The sequence below is a fragment of the Notechis scutatus genome, chromosome Z, assembly GCF_049901735.1.
Source record: "Notechis scutatus isolate UNSWTSFEM ecotype Mainland chromosome Z, rNotScu1.2, whole genome shotgun sequence".
Classification (NCBI taxonomy): Eukaryota; Metazoa; Chordata; class Lepidosauria; order Squamata; family Elapidae; genus Notechis; species Notechis scutatus.
In genome coordinates, this window is record NC_142025.1 from 5,579,332 (window position 1) to 5,604,653 (window position 25,322).

General features: G+C 42.8%; 1 protein-coding gene across 3 annotated transcripts in view; it reads left to right on the forward strand.

Moving 5' to 3' along the window:
- The first annotated feature begins 3,565 nt into the window (after positions 1–3,565).
- The window catches only part of CSRNP1 (cysteine and serine rich nuclear protein 1), a 37,671-nt gene continuing 15,914 nt past the window's right edge, over positions 3,566–25,322 (forward strand). Inside the window, exons 1-3 of one of the 3 annotated variants that reach the window (XM_087947703.1) lie at positions 3,566–3,623; positions 5,818–5,861; positions 22,953–23,033. In XM_087947703.1, coding sequence (XP_087803829.1) covers positions 23,021–23,033 — 13 coding nt within the window. In that variant the 5' untranslated portion in view covers positions 3,566–3,623; positions 5,818–5,861; positions 22,953–23,020. Of the gene's footprint in view, positions 3,624–5,817; positions 5,862–9,832; positions 10,185–22,830; positions 23,034–25,322 lie in introns of those variants that run through there. The other 2 variants (XM_026678917.2, XM_087947704.1) reach the window with 2 other exon arrangements.

A 25,322-nucleotide genomic window follows, 5' to 3' on the forward strand; every position in this document is an offset into this window, starting at 1 on the left:
TGTTTTCCCCTTCTGACAAGCAAAGTCCCTGGAGAAGCCAGATTCACTTAACAACCGGGCAATTGACTGAACAACTGCAATGATTCATTTAACAACTGTGGCGGGAAAGATCATAAAATGGGGCAAACATTCACTTAACAACTGTCACACTTAGTCATGGAAATGGAAACCATGATCTTAAGTTGAAGGTTATTGGTAAACTTCTCTGTGGAGGCTTGCACCTGTCAAACAGAGCTAGGGAAAAGGGTTGCATATTTTGCATTGCAAGAACCCGGCCATCACATTAGCAAGTGGTGTGAAGCCCTGTTTTTGCAGTAAGTTCATCAGATGGTTCGTTTGTTCATTTGTTTCAGTACCTTGATATGCAGGCAGAGCTATCAGTTTTGCAAAACACCGAATTAGGGATTACAGGTAGTCCTTGACCTGCAACCATTTGTTTAGCGACTTTTTAAAGTTCACAATGGCACCGAAAAAAGTAACTTACAACAGGTTCCTGCACTTTCAAACCATCACAACATACCTACATTCATGGGTCAAAATTCAGGTATTTGACACCTGGCGTGAATTTTCGACGGCTGCAGAGTCCCAGGGTCACGTGATCGCCATTGACCCAGCCTGTTTCCAACAAGCAAAGTCCATCTGGAAAGCTGGATTTGCTTAACGGCTGCATGATTCGCTTAACACCTGTGGCAAAAGAGGTCATAAAGTCAGACATACAGTACTTTGCTTAGTAATAGAAATTCCGGTCCCGATTGTTGTAGATTGCAGACTATTTGTACAATAGGGCACCGTGTGAAGTAGCCATGGCCTGCTCGTGATTTGTACAGATAAGTCCTCTACTTACGTCCATTGACAGTTCAAAGTTACAACGGCACTGAAAAAAGTGACTTATGACCGTTTTTCACAGTTACAAACTTTGGAGCATCCCCATGATCGCGTGATCAAAATTCAGACGCTTGGCCACTGGTTCATACGTATGACCTGTGTCCCAAGGTCACACAATCCCTTTTTGTGACCTTGTGAACGAAGTCAATGGGGGAAGCCAAATTCACTGAACAATTGAGTTACTAACTTATTATCTGCAGCGGTTCACTTAACAACAGTGGCAAGAAAGGTCGTAAAATGGGGCAAAACTCAACTTAAGCGACAGAAATTTTGGGCACAATTGTGGCCGTACGTTGAGGACTACTTACATGCTTCTAATTCCAGCCCTAAAAACTACAGGGCTGAATAGGAATTTGAACTTTAGCCTTATGTGTTTTTGCCAGAAAATCTAAGCATTGCACCAGTGAAGCAATATAGAGACAGCAATTCCTTAAATGCAAACTTTTCAACATATGCATATTTATTGATTGTTTACCACCCACAGCCCTAGGTGGAAAGTTTTTGTTATTTAAGGGCAAAATAATATAGTATTCCCAAGAGAAGCTGCAGGGGACTCTGGAATGGCGTCTAGCCTCCTAAAAGTGCAGCCTTTTATTTATTTTTACTGAACTGTTGGAAGAAAATGTGTAAACAAGGATAGTTGGTCCTTATGACCACAACTGAGCCCAAAGTTTATGTCTGAGTGAGAAATTTAAGTTTATTCTGCCCCATTTTCTTGCCACAGTTGTTAAATGAATCAGCATAGTTAAATTAATAATACGGTTGTTAAGTGAATCTGGCTTCACCCCTTTGCTTGTCAGAAGGTCACAAAAGGGGAATCACATGACCCCCGGGACGCTGCAACCGTCATAAATATGAGTCAGTTGCCAAACATCTGAATGTAAATCCCATGACCCTGGGGATGCTGCAACTGTCATAAGTGTGAAAAAGGGGTCATAAGTCCATTTTCTCAATGCTGTTGTACCTCGGAACGGTCATTAAACAAACTGTTGTAAGTCGAGGACTACAGAGGTGGGTATTCAGCAGGTACCGACCTGTTCTGGAGAATCAGTAGTGGAAATTTTGAGTAGTTCAGAGAACCAGCAAATCCCTCGTCTGACTGGCCCCGCCCCCATCTCTTCTCCGCCTCCTGAGTCCCAGCTGATTGGCTGGGTCTTCTTTGGTTGCCCTGCACAGGAAAACAGAACTGGAAAGCAGGTTAATGGGATGGGAAGGGAAGGGAGATTTTGCAGTAACCTTCCCGTGCCACGCCCACCAAGCCACGCCCACAGAACCGGTAGTAAAAAAAATTGAATCTCACCACTGGAGGACTACCTATATAACAGAGACACAAAGTAGGAGAATAAAGGAGTATTATAATAATAAGAGATACATAAACACGGGCTTTCAAAATGTCAACAGAGTTATAATGTTCTAAAATATACAGATAGTTCTGGACTTAACAACAGTTCACTTAGAGCTACCTTGAACACAACAGTTCATTCGAAATGATAATGGGGGAAAAACAACTTATTACTTTTTTCACCCTTACTACCATTGGTCCACCCCCAGGGTCATGTGATCCAAATCCAGACCTTGGCAATGGCATCTATTTGTGAGGGTCCCAGGGTCAAGCAAAGCCAATGGGGATCCCAGATTCACTTAACAACCTTTGTTAGCAATCACAGTTGCAGTGACTTGCTTAACAACGGTGGCAAGAAAGGTTGTAAAATGGGGCAAAACCCTCTTAACCACAGTCTTGCTTAGCAAAAAGTAATTTTAGGCTCAGTTGTGGTCCTAAATCAAGGATTACCTGCAATTGGTTCCGAATGCTTAATCCCAGAACTCAAAGGAGGATAGAGAGGGCCTTAAAAAACAATGGCTGTAAGGAGGCCCCTAACCCCAAGAAGCTGTTAAAGGGTGAAAAGACGAATTATCTTGTGAAACGAGATCGGTCTTGAATTTCTGGTTTAGCCACTGAGCCTCGGTGCTCAGTGAATCCAATATCCCGCGGGCTCCGTTTCCAGCAAACTGGCTAGATTTTTCCCAACGTGGTCAATTAAAACTAGCTTGCCTAGGTTACGTTTGTGCAAGCGCACCCTTACTCCTTATATGCCGCTTTTGCAAGAACGCGTGGAGGAGAGAGATCCATTGGGACCAAGCATCACAAAAGCTCCCCTTTCCCCGGGTGTAAACCGGGATACATTCTGACATTCCACATTGTCCCCGTAGCGATAAGCGCATCGGGAAGAAGGTGGTGAAACCACCAGTTTTTCCTCCACAAGCCGCCTTGGACTACAATTGGCAGCGGGAGCCACGCCGTAGGTCGAAACCCGTTCCGGTGCCAGCCCCAATCCCGGCCAAGATGCGATCGGGCCAATTCAAATCTACCGCGCAAAGGATACGCGACTCGCGCGCGTTCGCTGCGCGCTCCTGAGAAGCGATTCTCAGAGAATCCAAGGTTTCTGGGGGTGGAGAGGGGGAAGGGGGTTGGAAATCATGCATGCTTGAATGTTGGCCAGCCGACCGTCGTACGACCCTCTCAGCCGGCGCCGCAGTTCCTGCAGTGTCTCGGGATGCAGGCGCGCTCCTTCAAACCTGGCGCTGGAAGAGTGCATGGGCAGAGGCGAGCAGCTAATTGGTCTGGGAGCTGTTCGTCCCGCCCAGTGGCTTTAAAACCGCGACAGCCCTAGAATGGTTTGGGTTCTGTGGACCTGATGCGCTGGGGAAAAGAAGTAGTCTGACTCCGGATTCATACGGTATGTTCGCTCGACGTGGGATTCGCTAGCTGTGGTTCGGTGCGCCTTCGGACTTAATCCGGGCTTCCAGAGAAGCCGTAGAATGGATGGGTGGTTTTGGGACTAGCAAATGTTAACCCGGCTTTTTAGGACACGGCGTGTTTGAAAACCCCAGCCTGAGCGAAGGTTACGTTTTGCGTTATACTCTGCAAATCCACACAAGTGGATTAATTCAGTGTTTCAATTTGTCCGAAAGCCAGAGAGAGGAAGCGCTAAATGGAACACCCTCGTAGCGGCGTTTTTCACGTTCGCCCGGACTTTGAGGCACAAACTAGCCACAGTTTAACCTAGTCGGTTATCGGGAAGCAAAAGGAGGGGGGGGCGGAAAGATCGTTTTCTATTTGTTTAGTTAAAATATTAAAATTTAAAAATCTAAAGGAAAAATGGGGAGGGCATTTTCAAAGGGAGGGGAAGGGGGAGAGAGGGTGAAAAGAAAGAAAGCAGGGGTGTGTAAAGAAGGGAAAGTGGAAATTTGAACTGCATCCATTCCAGGAAGGGTTAAATTTTTGGCATCCACCTTATATTGAAGGTTAAAGATTTGCATTGTGGATGATAGTTTAACACAGGTTGTGGAGTTGAGTGTGTTGCCATTTCTGCAGGTCCAGAAATTTGGCCCATCATGTGGGATGTTTGGCTCTAGCATGGCCACTGTGCCTTGGGACACAAATCATGATTAAACCAAACCATGGTTTAGCATGTGCAAACCCAACCCTTGTGTTTAAACTTTAAGCCATGCATGACAGACTCTGGGCTTTGCAAACCCAGCCAATGGGACCACTGGAGAAGCAACCAAATTATTTCAACACAGTATGCTGACTCTGTAAACAGTTTAGTGCTGTAAAAATGCTATGAAGTGATATATAAGTCTCAGTGCTATTGCTATAACTAACTTGGAATTTATTCTAAAAAATTGAGAAGTAGAATGAGAAATTAATTATCTTGGTTATTCCTTTAAAAGAGACTATCCTGTGTTTGCTCCTTGATCTCCAGAGATGCTGTGAGTAGCTGATTTTGGTTGCCCTTGAGTCTTTACTCTGTGGACTTCTATACCTGTTGAAATTCTGCCTGCCACCCAAAAACCCTGCCAGGAATTTTCCTTGCAGACAATATCGTATCTTGAACCAAAAACTCTTGATCATAAGCCCCCATTGCATGGAAACAGGGTGGTTTAATAGCTGCTGGTATGTAATTACACACATTCACTCTTAATTGAACTATGATTCATTCATCAAGGAACCAGTTGCCTGCATTTACACAACAGGTTAACATGCAAGTTAAACATACTATTTTCTGGTTGGTTCTGTAAACAGCCTGTCTGCCTTAATAGTAGCATTAAAATGCCTTTTAATAAAACATGCTTATCAGACTCCTGGTTTTAGTGCTCAACTTACAATTGGTCAGTTAGCAATTATTCAGAATTCCAGTGGAGCCCTGTTCCACTTAAAACCAGGTTCCAAAATTCTCTCCCCCCAATTCATTTAACTGCATTTTGGCAGCTTGGCAACTGTACTGAATTTATGGCCGTTCACAATATTCTGCAGCAATTTATGTCTTTAGAGGGGATAAAAAGGGCATTTATTTCCTGTTTCCAGCCAAATGTGCCCATAGTGAATATTGGGTTTGTTTAATGATCATGGTGGTTACTTGGGTTTGCTTAATGACCTCTGCAAAAAATATTGTGAAATTGGGTCATTCCCATGATGGTTTATGACCATCACAACTTAATTGCAGGGCTGCAGTATCTGTATTGTGGCTAATCAAGCAAGCCAACTGGCTTTGCAGAATTAATGCATTTAAGCCGAAGGGGTTTGCATGAACTTAGCTGATGTTTTACAGGGGGAAAAACTGGAAAATGTCATTCTATCACCTCCTAAATGTCTGTTTCCAAAAAACTAAGCCTGGAGATCTGCAAGAATTCAATGTTTCCTAATGTTGAAGGGGGGGGGGGGATTCTTAAATACAGCCAGTTTCCTGTGATTAGAACTTTTCCTCTTGATCAAAAGCTTCTGAGAAATTGTCTTAACCAGCAGATTCTGCAAGCTGAAAAAGTTTGAAAACCCCATTCCTAGGAAAGCACAGTGTTTTTTCCCTTTCTCCCTAGAAACCATGATAATTAAGAATATATACTAAAAATCTCTCTCCACATTTTTTTTAGCGGTTAGACTAGTCCTCTGCGCCATCTCTCGAAGAGAAATTAAGGTAGGTACATTTAAAATTTATTTACTTCATCTGTTTGTATCCCACCTTTAATTTTACAAGTAACTCAAAGTGGTGAACATACCTAACATTCTTTCCCTCTCCTATCATCACAACAACAACAACCCTGTGATGTGGGTTGGGCTGAGGGAGGGGGACTGGCCCTGGGTCACCAGCCAGCTTTCATGCTTAAGGTGGGACCAGAACTCTGGTTTCTATCCTGGTTTCTAGCCTGGTGCCTTAACTACTTTTATCCAACAATTAAAGACACCAAAATCCAAATAATGGATTGGATTGGATAGGGGGACTGGAAATAATGGATGGATGGATGAATTTACAGCATTTATACAGATGCCCAACTTAGACACTGTGGGCAAAACAGCCCAATAGTAAGAAAAATTAACCATACATTCCTAAAACACACACAAATACATACGTTTCTGAGATTACGGTTATTTTTCCATTCTCTCTCTGACATAATATTTTAAGGTCTCTAGATAGAATATTCTTTATTGGCAAAGTGTGATTGGACACACAAGGAATTTGTCTTGGTGCAAATGCTCTCTGTATACATAAAAGATACATTCGTCAAGAATCATCAGGTGCAACACTTAATAACAGTCCTAGGGTACAATAAACAATCAAATCATACTAGGAACAGTCAATAATAATCCTAAGGATACAAGCAACAAAGTTGCAGTCATACAGTCCTAAATGGGAGGAGATGGGTGAAAGGAAGGATGGGAGGATTAATAGTGATAGTAATGCAGACTTAGTAAATAGTTGGACAGTGTGGAGGGAATTATTTGTTTAGCAGAGTGATGGCATTTGGGGAAAAACCGTCCTTGTGTCTAGTTGTTCTGGTGTACATTGCTCTATAGCATTGTTTTGAGGGTAGGAATTGAAACAGTTTATGTCCAGGATGTGAGATGCTTTTTGAAATTGCTTTTCTCCATTTCTAGTATATTTCTTTCTTTCTTTCTTTCTTTCTTTCTTTCTTTCTTTCTTTCTTTCTTTCTTTCTTTCTTTCTTTCTTTCTTTTTTAACAGCAAAGTTTTCAGATGTAACAATCTGGTTATAAGCATCTAATTTTCCTCCTAATTTCTTGAGCAAAAGGGGTAATGAAGGAGGTGGAAAATTCCCATTTTGCATATCAAGCACTCTTTTTTAGTTAATGTATTTAATTTCTCTTACTACTGGGGTCCAGTGTCCAGCATCTCATTGGTTTAGTTGAGCAGCTGTGTAAATGCTCTAAATCCATCCATCCATCCATTATTTCCAGATCCAAATCTTTGCCTCATTCATACTGTAGCTTGATACTGATTACATTGTTGTTGTTCAAACTGCCAATCTGTGGTGAACTTTGACTACACTTCAATTCCCAGAATCCCCCAGCCAGCCAAAGTCTAGATAGTGGTGTCCCCCAGGGCAGTGTTCTAGGACCAACTCTCTTCATACTCTACATAAACGACCTCTGTGATCATATTAAGAGCAATTGCGTTCTCTTCGCTGATGATGTAAAGCTGTTCAATACCACAGACAATACTGCTACCTTACAAAAAGACCTTGACTATGTATCTGAATGGTCAAACAAATGGCAACTCCAAATCTCAACAAATAAATGCTCTGTCTTACATATTGGCAAAAAAAATCAGAAAATAAAATACAAGCTGAATAGTCAAGATCTTGTTGATGACCCAAGCTCTGTAAAGGACCTTGGAATACTCACCTCTAATGATCTAAGTGCTAGAGCCCACTGCAACTACATAGCCAAAAAGGCATTAAGAGTTGTTAACCTAATCCTACGTAGTTTTTTCTCTGGTAATATCACACTACTAACCAGAGCATACAAAACATTTGCTAGACCAATACTCGAATACAGTTCATCAGTCTGGAACCCTCATTACGTATCTGATATTAGCACAATTGAGAAAGTCCAGAAATATTTCACAAGAAGAGTTCTCCACTCCTCTACTCGTTGTAGAATACCTTATGCCACCAGACTTGAAATTCTAAAACTAGAAAACCTTGAATTACGCCGTCTTCGGTCTGACCTAAGCATGGTATATAAAATCATACATTGCAATGTCCTACCTGTCAATGAATACTTCAGCTTCAACCATAACAACACAAGAGCACACAATAGATACAAACTCAAAGTAAACCGCACCAAACTTGATTGCAGGAAATACGACTTCAGCAATAGAGTGGTCAATGTCTGGAATACTCTACCCGACTCTATAGTCTCTTCCCCAAACCCCAAAAACTTTAACCTTAGACTGTCTACTATTGACCTCACCCCTTTCCTAAGAGGTCTGTAGGGGGCGTGCATAAGCGCACCATCGTGCCTACCGTCCCTGTCCTATTGTTTCTCTTATTCTTTTATTTTTCTTATATGTACCCATTTCATGTATTCACAACTATGTATACACTTATACTTATTATCTTGTAAACAATTGGCAAATCAAATAAATAAATAAATAAATAAAGATATATTTGGACCAGGTCGTGTTATGCATCTTAAAGTGGGGGATGGGGCCTCCATTGAGTCCATTTGTCTCTTCTCCGACTTTAAAACGCTCACAAGGAACAAACAAGCCAAGATTAAATATGCAAATTGCAGACCTTGCTTGAAATGCATCCAGGCCATTTCAAGGCCCACCAGGCAGGCAAAATCTGGGTAAGGGAACTCGAATGTGTGAACTGGTTTCTAGTCAGAATTGACAACCCCTCACGGGGCTTTATAAAGTCAAAATTTGCACTTAGGACTAGTGGGGTGTTTGCACTTCTGCAATATCCTGGATTTATGGCCTGTGATGGGGAAGGGATCTTTAATACAGAAAGTCCCCAATCTACAACCATTATTTTAGTGATCATTCCACAGCAGTTTTTTTTTTTTTCCCTTTAGCATTGCCGTATCCCAGGGGTCTCCAAACTTGGCAACTTTAAGACTTGTGGACTACAACTCCCAGAATTCTCCAGCCAGCATAGCCAGGAAAGCAAAGCTGGCTGGAGAATTCTGGGAGTTGAAGTCCACAAGTCTTAAAGTTGCCAAGTTTGGAGACCTCTGCCATATCCCCATGACCATGTGATCAAAATTTGGAGGCTTGGCAACTGACTCATATTTACGACGTTGCAGTGTCCCCTAACCACTTTCTGCCACCTTCTGACCATGGAAGTCAATGGGGAAACCAGATCCACTTAACCCCACTTAAACAATTGTGCCAAGCAAGGTTATAAAATGGAGCAAAACTCACTTTGCAACTGCCTGGCTCAGCCATGGTTACCATTGTGGTTTTAAGTGGAGGATTCCCTGTGTTACACAGGTGTGGATAGAGCCCAGTTCACCGCCATTCTTTTAAAAAAAAGGATTTTTAAAATACACATTTCTTTTAAAATTATTAATTGTAAAGACCGCAAGTCTTCTTCACAGCACAAATCTGGCAGAGGTTTGGTAATTAACCAAGCACCTTTCTCTCTCTCCAGAGGTGTGAAAGTTGGGCTCCCTTAGGGTCGCCTGAATCAAACACGGGCAGTGTGCTGGTGCGCGTGTGTTAATTCCACTAAGCATAACTCAGCCAGCTACGGATATTCTACGATCCTTCCCCCGCCCCCCCCCAGGCAAAACCCCTCTGGCTGCAACCCGGAAGCCTTTGCCCTGCCTGCAGTAAATTCCGAAAGGGAGAAACGCGACGGGAAGCGCTGGGGGGCGGGGGGGGGTCTTGAACAGGGCCCCGGCAGCGCGACCCACGGACGCCGGCGAGACGCCGAGACATTCCTGCGGGCGAGAGGCCCACGCGCGCACCCCGGCGTGTGAATCCCCTGGCCGCCACGGATCCAGCCAATCCCGGCGCTCTCCTTTCCTCTCCGGGAATGGAAGAGAAGGGAGGCTAGTCTGCTCCTGCCCGTCCCCTTCTCCTCCTCCTCCCCTGGCTGTTTCTGCCGCCGCCGCCGCCGCCGAGCGTGGCTCCGCCAGGGAGGAGGACGAGGAAAGAGGGAGGCCGGGCAGGAAGCGGGCCGGGCTGTCTCTGCCTGAGCTCCCTGGTCACCTCCTGCGTCAGCGCACAGGAGTTTTCCACTGACGAAAAAGGGCAGCGCAAGCAGCTGGAGGAGGAGCGGCGGCGGCGGCGGCAACAGCAGCGGCGGCGGCGGCGCCTTCCAGATCAGAGCCGCGCCAAGCACGGACAGGCAGCTCAGCGCTTCTCGCGGCTGCTGCTGCTGCCTCGGCGGCGATGCGCGCCTGAGCTACCGCTCTGCCAGCCGGATTTCCCCGAAGTCTTCTCTGCACTCCTCCTGCGGATGTCCCTGGAGCCTCGAGCGGCGCCGGTAAGTGTCTCCGTCGGGGCGCCTGGACGCTGCAGCCGGAGGCGTAGTCGCGACGACGACGACGCCACCTCTGGGACTCTCCTGTGCCCGAAGGAGGGGGCGCTCCGGGGTCAGCGGGGAAGGGTCCTGGCTGGCAATGCGGGGCAGGAGGAAGAGGGAAGGGGTGCCCTGTCTAGGACGGGGACGGTTCGGGTTTAGCCGGAGGGGACTCGCGTCTCGTCCGGGGATCCGAGAAGCGGGAGGAAAAGGCACGTCGGGATAGGCACAGGGCCGAGGGCCAGCTGCCCACTGGAGGTGGCGGAGGATGCCCGACCAGAAGGGGGCGCTGCAGAGGATGGGACAACGAGCGTTCCCACCGTCGGAAGGGAATCCCAGGGAGTCTGGCCAGAGCGTTGAAGTCGGGCGGGGGGTGACCTTCCGCAGGCAGGCACTTGTTTGAGAAAGTGGGTGTGCGGCTTGGGAGTCCCGATTCCCAAGCGGTGGGAGGGATCCCGGGGCCCCTGGCAAGAGGCTGGCCTCGACTCAAAGGTTTGCAGGCTCAGCGGAGGAGGGTCTGTTTGAACTAGACAAGGTTGCCTCCTTCTGGCGGGCCGGGAAACCGTTTTCTGAGTCGGATCGCGATCCTTGACCCTACGGGCGACGATCCGAAGCGACTTCGCTTGTAGCGTTTCCTCCCGGTGCGCGCACGATTCAGAGCACAGCAGCTCACTTTTACCTGCGGGAGGTTGTTGGGGGAGGGTTGTTGGGGGAGGGTTGTGGGGGGCGTGCCAGCCCGGAGGTGGGGGTGGGCGGAAGGGGGTGAATAGGACTCGCTCCAATTCCTTGGAACTGGGTGTTTGGGTGTCTTCCAGCTGTGATATCTTTAATATCGGGGCTGTTTCTGGCGGGACGAACGATGTTAGTAGACTGGTGTGGATTTTCTGGACCCACGGAGGGGGGCTGATAGTACGGCTCAGAATGAATGAAGGTGGGGCGTTTTTTTCTCTTCTAAGGGCTCTCTTCCTGTTGGTCTCCTCTCGTGTTTGTCATAGCTACTCCGGGGAAATACTGTGTGTGTGATTCCTGGGAAGTGACTCACCGAGCAGCAGTAAAGTCAGCCCTTCTTATAAACGTGGGGGTTTGCCAGTTAGCCAGACTAGCGTCATTTAGCAGTGACGGAATGGTGAGGTTGCTGGAACTCAGCTGCGGTGATGTCACAAACTAACAGGAACCCCAGGCATTAGCCCTAGATGTCCGGTTAAAACTTGGCTAAGGATTTCTAGCTCTTCCCCACTGATGTCCAAGAGGGGGCCAGAATCTGGCATCGTCTCTGGCAATTTATCAGGTTATTTCTAATCTGTATCAAGTCCTGGTCAAAAAGTACCGCTTGCTTTTGTGCTTAGGTTGGCATAACTCCGAACAGAGATTTTAGTTTGTGGCACAATTTGGTGGGGTGGTGGTGGTGTTAGTTATACATCAAGCTTGAGCGCCATGAAGGAGGGCTGTGAATTTTAACTTACTCAGAATAAACCTGCAGGGGTGGTTCTCAAAGTAAACTAATTCTCTGAGTCCAATGGAGTTTTGTTGTGATTTGAGCACATTGGCTGACATGAGATGGGAAATGTTTCAGCCTATGAACGATGGGTATGTTGCTTTCCTTGATAGTAAGAACTCTGAGATCTGTAGACCCACATAACGAGACACAAATGGAACTAACCATGGGAAAGTCCCTTCCTTCCTTCCTTCCTTCCTTCCTTCCTTCCTTCCTTCCTTCCTTCCTCCCTCCCTCCCTTCCTCCCTTCCTTCCTCCCTTCCTCATCCTCCCTCTCTCCCCCTTTTCTCTCTCTCTTCTGAATTTTTTTTTAAAGCCCAGTAACAGTTTCTGTTCCAGTTGCTTTTTATAAGGCTAATACAATCTCTCTTCTTTGTAACTACAGCAACACCTGCTGGTACTAATGAAGATTAACCATAATACCATTGTTTGCTAAACTGTCCTGTATGTTAGATTTTCTGAGCTGAAGATTATCAGCTCTCCCAAAAGTTTTAACACTTAAAGCATTTATAGGTACTCCCGCTTCTCTGCTCATTGGGTTGAAAAATCCTTTTGATGCTGTGTAGAAACTTATAAAATGAAATATTGTCTGTAGTCAGGATATCTATACAGTATATAGTTCTGATTTCATCCTTTAAAACTCTTTGGTTACCTATTTAAGGGTACAGAATAATGAAGAATCAGAGATTGCTTAAACATTCAGTAATTAGCATATAGTTGGATTGCACAAGGACTGATTATTAAATACAGAAAAGATTTAAAAATCCACAGCCTTTTACCTAAAATACATTTTTTTGTGCTGTTGCTGAAGTCATTCTTTTCAGATCAAAACTGAGTGTTATTAACATTCAGCACACGAAATCTTCCATAATAACCATTTTACTTTTATTATTATCTGTTTTTTTTCCCTTGTTTCATTTGGGAAACCGAGGCAGAGTTTGCCATAAATCAGATGTCATCTTTCAAACGGGTTTTGACTATACAGTAAACCATGTTGAAGGCCCATCAATTTACATTTTAAAGAACCTTAGAAAAAAAACAGATCTTTTTTTTTTCTTTGTGCACCTTCACTTTTCTGGCTGGAGGAAGTGCCTCTACCCAAAATAAAAGCTGCCGATTTTGTAATATGGGTGGGGGGAAAAGGGGGGCTTTTGAGTTGCATCGTGTACACATTGGGCACCTTTAGGCTTGAAAGCATTTTAGGTCTCAAATATGGTAATCTTTTAATGACCACTAGATGACAGCAAAGAAGTCTTTTAAAAAAAAACCTCGCTTTGCTGCCATCTGTTGGCTATTCGCACTTCTGCAGCTTGGCTATCAGAGTCCTTTTCCTCTTTTTTTATGCGTTTTGACCCCAACAACTGCCTAGATTAGCCCTTGCAGTTTTTTTAGTGAGGCTTTTTAGAACTGATATGTCATTGCCTGCTTCCTAGGGCTGAGAGAGAGTGACTGGCCCAAGGTCACCAAGGTGACTGTTAGAAATGGCCCAGTGTATGTATTTATAGTTCCTGTGAATTAGGGGACAGATTGAAGGGGAAACAAAGAAAATATGTGGATCCCTCTATTAAGGGGTGAATTATCCACTTCAGGACTTTTAAACCATAAGAAAGGCCTTGGATAAAACTTCTTGTAGCTCAGCCCCCGTCAATGCCACTATCCCCATTTTACAGAAAGTAAATTGGCTGTGTTGGGGGTGACAAAGCTGCTGAATTATGTCTGCAACAGAGGTCATGAAGTGAACCCAGAGCTTTTGGGGCCTGAGGGACATGACCTTTTGATTTATTACATGTGGTCCTCGACTTACAACTATTCATTTTGCATCTGCTCAAAGTTGCAACCGTATTGAAAAAAGTAAATAATGACCGTTTTTCATACTTACAAGTTTTGCAACGTCCCCATGATTACATGGTCAAAATTCGGACGCCTGGCAACTGGTTCATTTTTATGACAATTGCAGTGTCTTGGGATCGTGTGATTTCCCCTTTTTATGACTTTCTAACAACCAAAGTCAATGGGGAAGCCAGATTCGTGTAACATCTGGGTTGCTCACTTAAGAACTGCGATGATTCACTTAACAAAACTGTGGCAGGGAAGGTTGTGAAATGAGGCAAAACTCACTTAACAGTTGCCTTGCTTCATGGTGGGAATTTTGGGGTCCACTGTGGTGGTAATTCGAAGACTACCTGTATTATAATGTGGAAAAAAAATAACAACATTGCACCTAGTTTATCCTGCAGCAGCGTGTTAGTCCTGGATCCATCTGAAAGTCTTCTTGTAACAGGTGTAGTCTTGACTTACCAAATGCATTTTGGACCAGAATTTCTGTTGCTGAGCCAGGCAGTTACTAAGTGGGTCATGCCCGATTTTATAACCCCTTTTGCCATGGTTGCGCGGTGAATCATTGCAGTTAAGTGAATGACATGGTGGTTAAGAAAAACCTGACTTCATCCCTCCATTGATTTCAAAATCGGGTTAGATAACCTGATTTACAACTGTCATGGTTGCAAGTCGAGAACTACCTGCACCTGAGTAATAAAATGTCTGCAACGAGACAGGGAGCACCAGGGACTTTGTGGGTAGGTGTGTCCATGTCCTAAAGTATCGCTTGGCCTTCTAATGTGAAACCCTGCACTGTCCTAACAGGTGTGTCTGTTTGATGTCAGAACAGCCCTGTACAATAACAGACTATAATAGAATAGCATAGTTGGTGGGACCTTAGAGGTCTTCTAGTCCAACCCCCTGCTTAGGCAAGAAACTCTATTTTACTTCAAATAGTGGCCCAATCTCTTCTTAAATGCCTCCAATGATGCAGCACCCACATCTTCAGGAGGCAAGCTGTTCCACGGATGAATTATTCCTGCTGTCAGGAAATTCCTCCTTAGTTCTAGGTTGCTTCTGTCCTTGATTAGTTTCCATCTGTTGCTTCTTATCTGCCTTCAGGTGCTTTGGAGAATAGCTTGACCCCCTCTTCTTAATGGCAACCCCTCAAATATTGGAAGACTGCTATCATGTCACCTTTAGTTCTTCTTTTCATTAAACTAAGCATATCCAATTTCTGCAACTCTTCTTCATGTGTTTTAGCCTCCAGTCCCCTAATAATCTTCGTTGCTCTTCTCTGCCCTCTTTCTGCAATTTCAACATCTTTTTTTTTTTTTTTACATTGTGGCGACCACAACTAGTTGGGGTATTCCAAGTGTGGTCTTACCAAGGCCTTATAAAGCGACGTTAACCCTTCCCACCTATTTTCAGAGTGTTTGTGGGGACACTGTGCCTTATTAAGAATTCTGCTGTTGGTCTTCCGTTCTTGTGAAACGCTGAAATGAATTTAGCTGGCGGTTGTGATCGGCTTTTAAGCATTTTAAGGTGCAGGTGCTTTCTTCCCACCTCCCCTCTATTTTTGGAAGCAAAGTCATTGTACATTAAAAAAAAAAAAAGCTTTATTCTAAAGCAGGGATTTCCAACCTTGGCAACTTTAAGCTTTGCTGGCTGGGGAATTCTGGGAGTTGAAGACCCTTAAGGTTAAAGCTGCCAAGGTTGGGGATCCCTGTTCTAATGCATCATCAGTGTTTTCCTCTGAAAGATTCTCCAGCTGGTTGTGTATTATTACGAAAGAGAAACACAGGAAGAGTTCTGAATTATTCATTGGCAATCAAATAGAGCATTTGACTAAGCACCGAGCAGCGTTCATATTTTTGCCACCACGTTCCCATCCCGATTTTAAAAGCAGGTGGGAATATTTATAGATGTAAAAGAGGTGCAGAGACAAATCTTCTAATCCTTTGTTTGTACTGATGGATCCATCATCTTTTACAATAAATTTGCATCTTGGTTCACAAGGTAAACAACACCGTTTCATAGATATAGGAGCCTCCGATTGGCGATACCATTAGGCCTCATAACCATTTACAGATAGACTTCGAGTTAACAACCCTCATTCATTTAGTGACTGGTGAAAGTTTCAATGGCACTGACTGTTTCTGACCACCGTTGCAGCATCCTCATGGTCACATGATCAAAATTTGAACCCTTGGCACTGGCTCATATTTATGTCGGTTGCAGTGTCCATTATGGCAAATGGCTCATATTTATGTCGGTTGTCATTTGATCCCTTTTGCGACCTGACAAGCAAACTTAATGGGAAGCCAGGTTCAATTAACAACTGTGTTCCTAACTTAACAACTGCAGTGATTCTCTTAACAGCTTTAGCAAGAAAGGCCATAAAATGGAGCAAAATTCACTTAGCAGCTATCTTGCTTAGCAACAGAAAACTTGGGCTCAGTTATGGTCATAAGCCGAGGACTACCTGTGTATCTAATGCGTTATGGAGTACAATCCAACTATTCTTCTCCGATCATTGAATTGAGCCCTTCCAGAGGAGGAACACTTGCTGGGCAAAAAATTACAGTAAACAATTTGCTTTTTGCTCTGGGATCTAAAAGGTGACTTTATCTAACCTCGCTTGCTGGAGAAAAGGCCTTTCTACACTTTGAATTGCTTCTTGCTTTCATTTTGAGATGGGAATTTCTGTATGTGTGTGTGTGGGGGGGAGAAATATGTGTTCTTTTTTCCATCTTTGTCCCATGGTAAGCCTCTTCATCTATTTTTAGCAGTAGTGAGTTAATGAAACTCTAGATCATTTTTTTCTCCCCAACCTTGGCAAGGTTTTAAGGTGGACGAAGTTCAACTCCCAGAATTCCCCAGCAAAAACTTCAACTCCCAGAATTTCCAACTGATCTGGGAATTCAGGGGGTTGAAATTCACACATCTTAAAGTTGCAGGGGTTGAAAAATCTGACCCACGGCCAGGAAGGCTTCTAAACTGATCGTGGCAACCCCAAATCGGAAGGAAGGCAGAAAGGCTTATATCCATATCCCTTCATGTAGGGTGGATGTGCAGAGCAGGAAAAAGTTTATTTAATAATTGCAGGTCTCTTCCCCAGTCCAAATATTTGAAATTAGCTAAATTATCTTAAACTATTTTCAAGGCACACTTCAAAATTATAGCCTGTATGACTACACAGGGAAAAATTAGGTTGCCCTAGAGCATATCGAAAGACATTCAAATTTTCTGGGCAACACCCTCACATTCCTAAGTTGTTTTTTTAAAGCCAGACTCTTTTTTTTTTCTTTTTGATGTGACCATACATACACCATTGGTCTATAAACGTGATGAGATTCCCTAGAGAGAGGCTTATAAATAGCTTTTCCCTGCTCGCCAAGGTGAGTCAACAGAGCCTCCAATCAACCAAAATGTTTCCCCCCCCTAAAGAGATTGGAAGAGTGTCAGTAACATGTTGTAGACTGGTTTGGTCTGTTAGCAAATATTGTTTTGGGGTGTAGCAAGTTTTGGATGCTTTGCAAAACAAAATTAAACCTCTCTTCAACTCCTCAAAAGGTGCATCTGCTTAGCAGGGCTGCCGAATAAAGATTTGGTTGGCACAATTTAGCTTGGGAACTTATACAAGTAATCCTTGATTTATGGCCATGATTGAGTCCAAAAAGTCCACTGTTGCTAAGTGAGACAGTTGTGATGTTTGCCCCATTTTACGACTCTTCTTGCCACAGTTGTTAAGTGAATCACTGCAGTTGTTACGTTAGTATCATGGTTGTTAAATGAATCTGGCTTCCCCATGGACTTTGTGTGTCAGAGGTCACAAAAAATTATCACATGATCCCAGGACGCTGCAATCATCACAAATATGAGCCACCAATCGTCAAAACATTTGAATTTTTATCACGTCACCATGGGATGTTGCAATGGTCTTAAGTGTGAAAAATGGTCGTAACTCACATTTTCTCAGCATTGTTGTAACTTTGATCATTAAACTGTTGTAAATTCAGGACAACCTGTAATTTGCAAATCTCTGCATTTTCAGAGTGTAGATAGATGGCTGAATCTCTAGGCAAGTTTAAGACTTGTGGACTTCAACTCCCAGAATTCCTAAGCTAACATGACAGAGGAGGAATACTGGCAGTTGAAGTCCACAAGTCTTAAAGCTGTCAAATTTGAAGACTCCTGCTGTAGACCATAAGAAAATGGTCCTTGCTTGGTTGCGTGATTTCTCCTCCACCCTACAAAACTAGTCTTCTCTTCTCCTATCTTCCCTTGTCTTTCTCCTCCAAAGTTAATCTTGGAAAAAGTGCAGAGAAGAGCAACAAAGAGGATTAGGTGACTGAAGGCTAAAACATATAAAGAACAGTTGCTGGAATTGGGTATATCTAATTTAATGAAAAGAAAGATTAGGGATGACATGATAGCAGTCTTCCAATATCTCAGGGGCTGCCCCAAAGAAGAGGGAGTCAAGCTATTCTCCAAAGCACCTGAGGACAGGACAAGAAGCAATGGGTGGAAACTAATCAAGGAGAGAAGCAACCTAGAACTAAGGAGAAAATTTTCTCTCGGTGAGAATGATTAACCAGTAGAATGGCTTGCCTTCAGAAGTTGTGGGTGTTGGAGGTTTTTAAGAAGAGGTTGGAAAGCCACTTGTCTCAAATTGTATAGGGTTTCCTGCTTGAGCAGGGGGTTGGATTAGATGACCTCCAAGATCCCTTCTCATTGACTGAATCTGTTGGAATGTTGTGCTGATGTTCAACCCTTGTTCCAATCTACACCCAGAATCATAGCTGTTCACTTTTCTGTGTGAAGATTCAGATTTCCTCAACTGCAGGGAAGTATCCTGATCCTTGGGTTATTCTTTTGTGTGTGTGTGTGTGTGTGTTTTTTTTTTTTTTTTTTTTTTTTGAGGATGTTTCTTCAGGAAACCAAGTGCTGTTATTTATGGCACAGACAGAGGTCTGGAAATAGATTCCCACTAGATGGCTGTTAAGAGCCCAAGGACTGGAGAAATGTGGGTGGCGCGTTTAGTGCCATCAGCCTGGTTGGTTGCTTTCTCAAAGTAGCGCCTTGGTTGTAAACCAGTCTTGGCTCCCAAGCTGAGCACCCACACAGCTGGCACGGCTTTCTGTAGCTGAAACCAGCTTTGAAAAGCACCGCAGCATGTGCAGCAGTGCCAAAGAGGCTGGCTGGGGCTTCCTGAGGCTGCACCCAAACTGGCACCGGGAGACTGGCACAATGTCCTTAACTTCCCTTGTGTACACGGTGTGCTTTCATACATCCAGGCAGCTGGGTGCTGTCTGGCTTTTCTGGAGAAAGGAGTGGGATTATAATCTTAAGCGGTGCCTCTGTACCCTGAAACCAACATTTGTGTTGTGGGAGGGAAAGCACTTTGCACATACCCAAGGGCACTGTGTTTTCCTGGGCCTCTGCTGGGATCAAAACAAGCCACAAAGCAGATTTAGAATTCTGAAGCAGAAGATGCTTTTAAGTTGGAAAGCGCTCCACTCGGATAATCCATTGCAACAAGGGTGTGTGTGGAATCATCCGTTATTCGAAGGAGCACCAATTTATTTATTTATATTCTGACTTCTTTATTTTTATAATTAACTCAAGGTGGCCCTTCCTCCTCCTATTTTTACGACAACAACCATCCTGTGAGATGAGTTGGTCTGAGAAAGAGAGAGGGATCATTGGCCCCAAATCGCCCAGATGGCTTTGATGTCCAAATCAAAACTACAACTCACCATCTCCTGGTGATTGGCCCAAAATCACCCAGCTGGCTTCTATGCCTACGGAGTGACTAGAACTTGCCATTTTCTGCTTTCTAGTCAGGTACCTTAACCAATAGACCAAATTGGCTCTGTGCTAGGGGCCAGCATCACCAGATCGGAATAGAGATAGGAGCATTACACTGGCAGTGGGAAAGAGATAAGCCTTCAATTAAGGAAATTTGGATGTTTTTGGCCCTTTCCCTATTCCTCTGCCCAGCCAACCTTGCAGGGTTATTGTAAGAAAAATGGGATGAGCAAGTGGTAAGAGCATCACCTTGAAATCTTAGCCATCAGGCAGATTCCAACTTTTGTCAGGCCAATCAAGAAATATTAGTTGTGCAATACGGATTTTGGCTGGCTGAGAAGGCTTCAATTCCTTGGTCTCAAAGGGACATTTTAGTTTTTTGGGATTACAAGAAGCTCCATCCTGGCAGAGTCAAACAAGAGCCATCCAGTTTGAGTTCTTCAGGATCACCTCCAAAGTGAAGCACACACAGGGCAAATTCCCTCTCAACTTTTTCACTAGCTCTCTTTCACCCTGAGCTGCCATGCTAACAAATAACAACTGTGCTGTGTTCTTTTTTTTAAAAAAAAAAAATCCCTTCGCTTTTCCTTCGTTGGATCAGACATTGAGGCAATTGGTGTTGTGTGTTGTGCATTTACACAAATGCAGGTTTCTCTGCAGAATGTAATTCCTTGCCAGTTTTTTTTTTTTTTTTGGGGGGCAACTGTGCCCTTCCTTTGGGGCAGCCTCAAACCACTTAAAAGGGGCCCTGAAAGCTTTCCCCACTTTTCAGATCCTGCTTTGTAGCAGATTAGAAAGAGAATGTGGGTCTTTAAGGCCTCTTATTTCTGCAAACTTCAGAGCTGATTGCATTGTCCTTCCACACACCCCTCATTCCCCCCACCTCTTTTCTCCTCCTTCCCATCTCTGACCTGCACCTTCTTTTTGAAAACGAGATGTTCGAATCGGACAAGAATGTGCATCTGGCCTGAATATTTTTTTTTTCTTTTCGGAAAGTGTTCCCAGTATCGGAAGAGCTGCGTGTGCCAGAGTGGAATTCCTGCGGGTTTGATCTGCTCCATCGCGTTTCTGGTTAGGGGTGTTTTAAAAAGAAAAAAGGTTTTTTTTTTCTTTAATGAAGGCTGTTCTAGGTCAAATGAGATGAGTAAGAACTGGAAGATCAGAACAAAATGTCTTTGTAGGCAAACCTAGCCAGATGAGATGAGATTTCTATGTGTTTATGTCAGGGTGGTTGGATTCCACACTGACACCCCTCGGTTTGGATTGTACAAGCTGGACTTTTGCACAAGCCTGAATTAAAACACACGGCAGGTTGATTTTCCTAGCTTTTTCCCTTCTGAAATATAGGCACGTGACGCCTACCTGTTCCTAGACACGAGCCGCTTGCTGCAGGTTTGTCATTAGTTGTAGCTTTTGAACTGTCTATATCAGGTTGCTGCTGTTGTATTTTAGACATGTGGTGTTTTTTTTTTTGTTTTTTGTTTTGTTTTTTGAACTTGGCAACTTGAAGATTCTGGGACTTCAACTCCCAGAATTCCCCAGCTGGAACGCTTCAGGTTGCCAACTTTGAGAAACCCTGATTTAGACTTACCAGGTGAGAGCTGCCTACCCCTTAAAGGCACAAGGGTCTTCAAACTTGGCACATTTAAGACTTGTGGACTTCAACTCCCAGAATTCCTGAGCTAACATGACTGGAGGAGGAATTCTGGGAGTTGAAGTCCACAAGTCTTAAAGCTGTCAGGTTTGAAGACCGCTGCCTTAGTAGAACATGGAGATAAGAATAGGGGAGCATGCAGAACCCCAATGAGAAGCCTCATAAGAGATTGGAGGGTAGGAACTGTTGGAAGAGGATCTTTACCTAGCTATTCCACCCCCATTTCTGCAAGGGGGTTGGGCCAGGGGGAGCTAATATCCTTTTTATAAGGCTGTGATTGGCTGAAGCAATGACGGCCAACCTATTGGATAATTATATCACAAAGAGCCATGTGTTCAAGTCATGATTAAAACAATTTTAGCACTTTCCAGTTTAACAATAAAACTGAGCATGAAAATTGGCAGTAGGATCAGGGTATTTAAGGGTACATGAAGAGAGATAAATTACTAAAAGTTCTTACCCACCGTTAATTAAGAAATAAGGTTGCTTCCTCTGTGTGTATTGTATTGGCAGTGCAATGAAGGACTGTATTGGAAATTATTCTTAATTTCATCCTCATGATCACAAGATCAAAATTTGGATGCTTGGCCAATGACTCATATTTATGACGGTTGCAACGTCCTGGAATCAGGCGATGCAAGTTTTGTGACTTTTTTGACAGGTAAAGTCAACGGGGGAAGCCAGATTCATTTAACAACCATGTGACTAATTTAACAACTGCAGTGATTCACTTAAGAACTAGGGCAGGAAAGGTTGTAAAATGGGGCAAAACTTTAACAACTGTGTCACTTAGCAACAAAATGTTGGGCTCAATTGTCGAGGACTATCTGTGTTGTGACTTCTAGGTTGGCAGAATATTACCTGAACAGGTGTGTTTGAGGACCCTGAGAAGCAGACAGCCTTACCTGCTTGTAATGCAGTTTTCAAATGTAACTTGCCTAAATGTAGTCGGTCCATTTTCACAGTTTCTCCCTTTTTCTCAGCTTTGGTTTGTTCATCTGTGAAATGGATATTCTTCTTGCATAGGCGTAGTAGTAGGTCGGCCATGTGCCATTTTAGAGGTTCACATGCTACAGAAATGGTCACAAAAATGATGTTGAAGCCCTGATAGGATGGATGTTTTTTGTTTAGTGAATGAAAGCTTGAAATTTCCTCCATGAAAGCTTGAAATTGTGTGGACTTCAACTCCCAGAATTCCCTATAGCTGGCTGAGGAATTCTGGGAGTTGAAGTCCACAAGTCATAAAAGGGCCATCATTGCCCACCACTGTCTTAGACGAAGCTAGAGAAAGTAAAGTTTCATTTGGAAGGGGGTGTCTATGCTTGGAGCTATCAACATCCTGGACTGGGGCATGCAGAACCTTTCTTCAAGAGTGACCTTCAGTCCAATATGGTTTCACCTCTCTAACCAAGGGGTTTTCAAGCACTCCTTTCTATGGGCAGCCCCTTCCCAGGCCAACCTGGATGCCAAGAAACCCCTGAAGAAGAACCAGTGGGTATCATCTAGGTTTCTTGGGTATACTGGGTGATCTTGACCCTGAAAATTGTCCTAATGAGATTGGTTGAGCTTGGGCATCAGGGTTCTGTGTGAAGGAATTACAGATGCCTTGAAGGAAAACAATGGTAGGTGGGGAAGATGGGAGATGTAGTTTAAGCTCATTTGAAGAGTTGAGGGCTGGCTGGGTTGAGGAAGCCTTGTCTTCCAGACTTAGCTTGTTGGTGAGAACTTCTTGAAAACTTTCCGTCTGGTGACCTTTCATTGGAACATACCTTTGGAAATGGTTTGGACTCCTTACTCATGTCTTTCTCTTTTTTGTTCTTTTCACTCAGATAGAAGAAAAATCTCTTCCTCATCATGACAGGAATGCTAAAACGAAAACATGATGAATTGGAAGATGATGTTTCATACATCTCCACTTCATCTTCATCTTCTACTTTCTCATCTTCCTCAGCTTTGTCAAGTTGGAAATCTGACGAAGAAAACTCTCAAGGCGGCCTCCAGCCCTCTGTGGCCTTAAACATGGATTTCACCCGTAAGTACTGAGTTTCTTAATGTACTTGTGAGAACGAACCAGGCTCAAACAAAACCCCTCCAATCTTCAGTTTTGAAGCCAGACAATCTTCCTTCAGTAGATTTTTTTTTTTTTTGGAAACAATTTTATTGATTTTCTATAAACAAACAAGACAAACAAAACATTAAAACATCAACTCTCTTATGTACGTACAGTGTGTCAGTTGGTTCATCAGTTTTGTGCATTCATTTCGTAGTCTCAATTACAGTTATATTACATAACAACTCATATTGTCAATCCAAACTTATATATCCTAATATCGCTATTAATAAATCATTTGACTATACTTTTAATCATTCATGCTTTATGAGATAACAATACTTTAAACAGTTTATTCTATAACAAATCATATAATCATACCAAATCTATCCTAAAAACACTTTATAGATATAATGTCAAATAACATAGGCAAAAGAAAAAATAAAGGTATTCCTTGCTATCTAACTTTCTAAATATTCTATTATCGTATTTTATCATCTAGCCATTGATAAAAAGATCCCAAATTTCATAAAATTGTTTATCCTCTTGCTCTCTAATTTCAAATGTCAATCTACTCATCTCAGCACATTCCAATATTTTCTTAATAATTTCTTCCTGTGATGGTATTTTCTCATTCTTCCAGTTTTTAGCAAATACAATCCTAGCCGCTGTTAACACATTTACAACCAGATATTTCAAATCTTTACTATATGTATCTGGTAAGATTCCCAATAAAAAGAACTCCGGTTTCAAATCTATACGCTTCTTTGTCATTTTTTCCAACCACATGCGAATTTTAGTCCAATATTTTTTAGCGTCCTCACAAGTCCACCACATATGGTAATATGAGCCAGGTATCTGATGACATTTCCAGCATTTTTCAGATTTGTTCTTGAACATTCTTGCTATTCTAGTCGGGGGAAATGCCACCTGTAAAGCATCTTATACAAATTTTCCTTATATGCTGTTGACATTGTCATTTTATAATTTTGAGACCACAATTTTTGCCATTTCTCTAAATCAATCCCATATCCAAAATTCTTCCCCAAACAATCATAGTTTCTTTAACTTGTTCTTCTTCTAATTTAATTCCCAGTAAATAACCATATAATTTTTTAATCACCTTCTCATCAGTACCCATCAAGATCTTATCTAGATCAGTCTGTTTATCATAGAATCCTCTGTTTTAAAATCTTCATCATACCTTGAATGTATTTGCGCATATGAAAACCAATTCATCTTTATACCTTGTTCCTCTAAATTTTGTATCGATTTAAGTTCACCCTTTTCATCCAATAGTTCCCCATATCTAACTGTTTGTTCCTTCTTATAAATTATAGGATAGGAAAATGCTTCAATAGTCGATAACCAAACTGGAATTTTCAAATAACATTGTCTTTTTATCTTCTCCCAGTTTAACCACAAAGACTCCCGTATATAATGTCTTCTAAAATAACCCTGTGTTTTAGTTCCTTATACCATAAAAAAGCATGCCAACCCAACAGCAAGTCATGACCTTCTAATGTCAACAATCTAGTCTTTCTTAATGTTATCCATTCCTTAACCCACATCAAACTTGTAGCTTGATAGTACAATTCCAGTTGGGCAGGCCAAAACCTCCTCTAATTCTAGCATCTTGCAAAAGCTTTAGCTTTATTCTCGCTTTCTTACCTTGCCATATATACTTCAACATAATTTTATTTAAATCATCAAAATAGTCTTTTCCGAGCCTAATTGGTATTGTTTGAAAAAGAAATAGGATTCTGGGTAAAATATTCACCTTAATTGTTGAAATTCTCCCTATTAATGACAATTGCAAATTTTCCCATTTCTTCAAGTCTATAGCTATCTGTTGTTTAAGTTTAATATAATTATTCTCTTTTAATGTGCTACATCTTGCTGTCAAATGTATCCCCAGATACTTAACCTTATTCGTAACTTGGATTTTCAACAGGTCTGCCAGTTCTTCTCTTTGTCTCAGTAGCATGTTCTTTGTCAAAATCTTTGTTTTGTCTTTATTTATTTTCAAACCAGCCACCTCACCATATATCTCTATCTTTTCCAATAACTTTGGAGCTGTTTCTAACGGATCTTCCAAAATAAAGACTAAGTCGTCAGCAAAAGCTTGCAATTTAAATTCTTCCTTTTTAATTTTCATTCCTTTTATGTTTTTATCATCTCTAATATTTCTATTCAACACTTCCAAAGTCAATACAAATAGCAAAGGAGATAGGGGACATCCTTGTCTTGTGCCTTTTCTTATATTAATAA